At 45.5% G+C, this 1,694-nt stretch overlaps 1 protein-coding gene across 1 annotated transcript; it reads right to left on the reverse strand.

The window, feature by feature from the left end:
• Positions 1–289: 289 nt before the first annotated feature.
• LOC140611413 (olfactory receptor 1M1-like) lies at positions 290–1,231 on the reverse strand (the record flags this gene model as incomplete). Its single annotated transcript, XM_072788178.1, has 1 exon — positions 290–1,231. A coding segment is annotated over one exon (942 nt), but the record flags the coding sequence as incomplete, so codon positions are not given.
• Between the last annotated feature and the right edge of the window lie 463 nt (positions 1,232–1,694).

The following is a 1,694-nucleotide window of genomic DNA, read 5'->3' on the forward strand; positions in this document are numbered from 1 at the left end:
ACATTGGGAAAAATTAGTTTGTTTCAAAAACAATTGGTTCTGAGGCTCCTGAGTGGTTCAGTCAGTTGAGTGCCTGACTCTTGATTTCAGTTCAGGTCATGATCTCAGGGTTGTGATATTGAGCCCCACATCCTGCTCTGTACCTATCAGGGAGTCTTAGCAGGGAATTCTCTCTCTCTCCTTCCCTCCCTCCTTGCCCCCACCCCCACTTGTGGTCTCTCTCTCTTTCTCTCTCAAATAAATAAATAAATAAAATCTTTAAAAAAGAAAAGTGGTCTAAGAAAACTCTTCAAAGAGGCTTAGCCAAGTGGTTTCCTTTGAGAAGTTTCCAGAGGGCTTCCTTCAGATCTCGGTTCCGAAGGCTATATATGAAGGGGTTCAGCATGGGGGTGACCATGGTGTACATCACTGTGGTTGCTATGTCCTTCTGGGTGGTGTGTGTGGATGCAGGGTTGAAGTAGACCCCAATAATGGTCCCATAGAAGAGAGCGACAGCACAAAGGTGAGAGCTACAGGTGGAGAATGCTTTCCACTTCCCCTGTGCTGAGGGCACCTTCCACACAGCCATAGCAATAGGTGTATAAGAGGCCATGATGCACACAAAAGGGATCAGAACAACTGAGCCCCCAAAGACCAACACCAGCATCTCATTGACTTGGGTATTAGAGCAGGAGAGCTTGATCAAGGCATTGAGGTCACAGAAAAAGTGTGGGATCCTATTGGTGCAAAAGGACAAGCGGGTCATCAGGATAGTATGGACCATGGAGATGAGGTTTGCTGAGATCCAGGGGACTGCCACCAGCAAGGCACAATGAAGGACACTCATGATTGTGATGTAGCGTAGTGGGCAACAGATGGCTAGATAGCGGTCATAGGCCATGGTGGAAAGAAGGATGCTGTCAGCTGCCCCAAAGGTAATGAAGAAATACATCTGGGTCAGGCAAGCCTTGGAGGAGATGGTGCTGTGCCCACATAGGTGGTTCACCAACATCTTGGGGATGGTGGTGGAGGCAAAGCAGATGTCAAGAAGAGACAGGTTGCTGAGGAAGAAGTACATGGGGCTATGGAGGTGAGGGTCCAAGAGGATGGCCAGAATGCTGAGCAGATTCCCCATGCACCCAATCAGATACAGGCTGAAAGACAGACCAAAGAACACCTGCTGCTGCAATGGCTGCTCAGAGAGGCCAAGGAGGATAAATTCAAAGTGCCGGGTCTGATTGTCCATGTCCAAGCAGTATAAAAGCCAAAAACAAGGGCATCAACTGTGAGTGGACTCCTGGAGAAGAAATGGATCATTGCATTATTGTTCTTCTCACCCACCTCTCATGGTGCATCCCACTAACCTCCCTGAGCCTCAGGTTCCTTATCTGTTTCATGGGACTGATCATTCTAACCTCTTAGGATCATTACAAGGATTAAGTGAGAAAAAAATGTATAAGGGTCTTAAATCCATACCTGGCATGTAATATGGACAATTATTTTTATCAATGGGAACTTCTAGTGATGCTATCAAAATAAAGAGCGAAGGGCACTAAGGTGGGCACTTGACAGGATGAGCACTGGGTGTTATTCTGTATGTTGGCAAATTGAACACCAATAAAAAATAAATTTATTAAAAAAAACAAAATAAAGAGCTATATATGTTAGTTAGCTTGATTGTGGCCATTATTTCATAGTGAGTGCATATATCAAAG

The sequence above is a fragment of the Canis lupus genome, chromosome 19 (assembly GCF_048164855.1).
Source record: "Canis lupus baileyi chromosome 19, mCanLup2.hap1, whole genome shotgun sequence".
Lineage (NCBI taxonomy): Eukaryota > Metazoa > Chordata > Mammalia > Carnivora > Canidae > Canis > Canis lupus.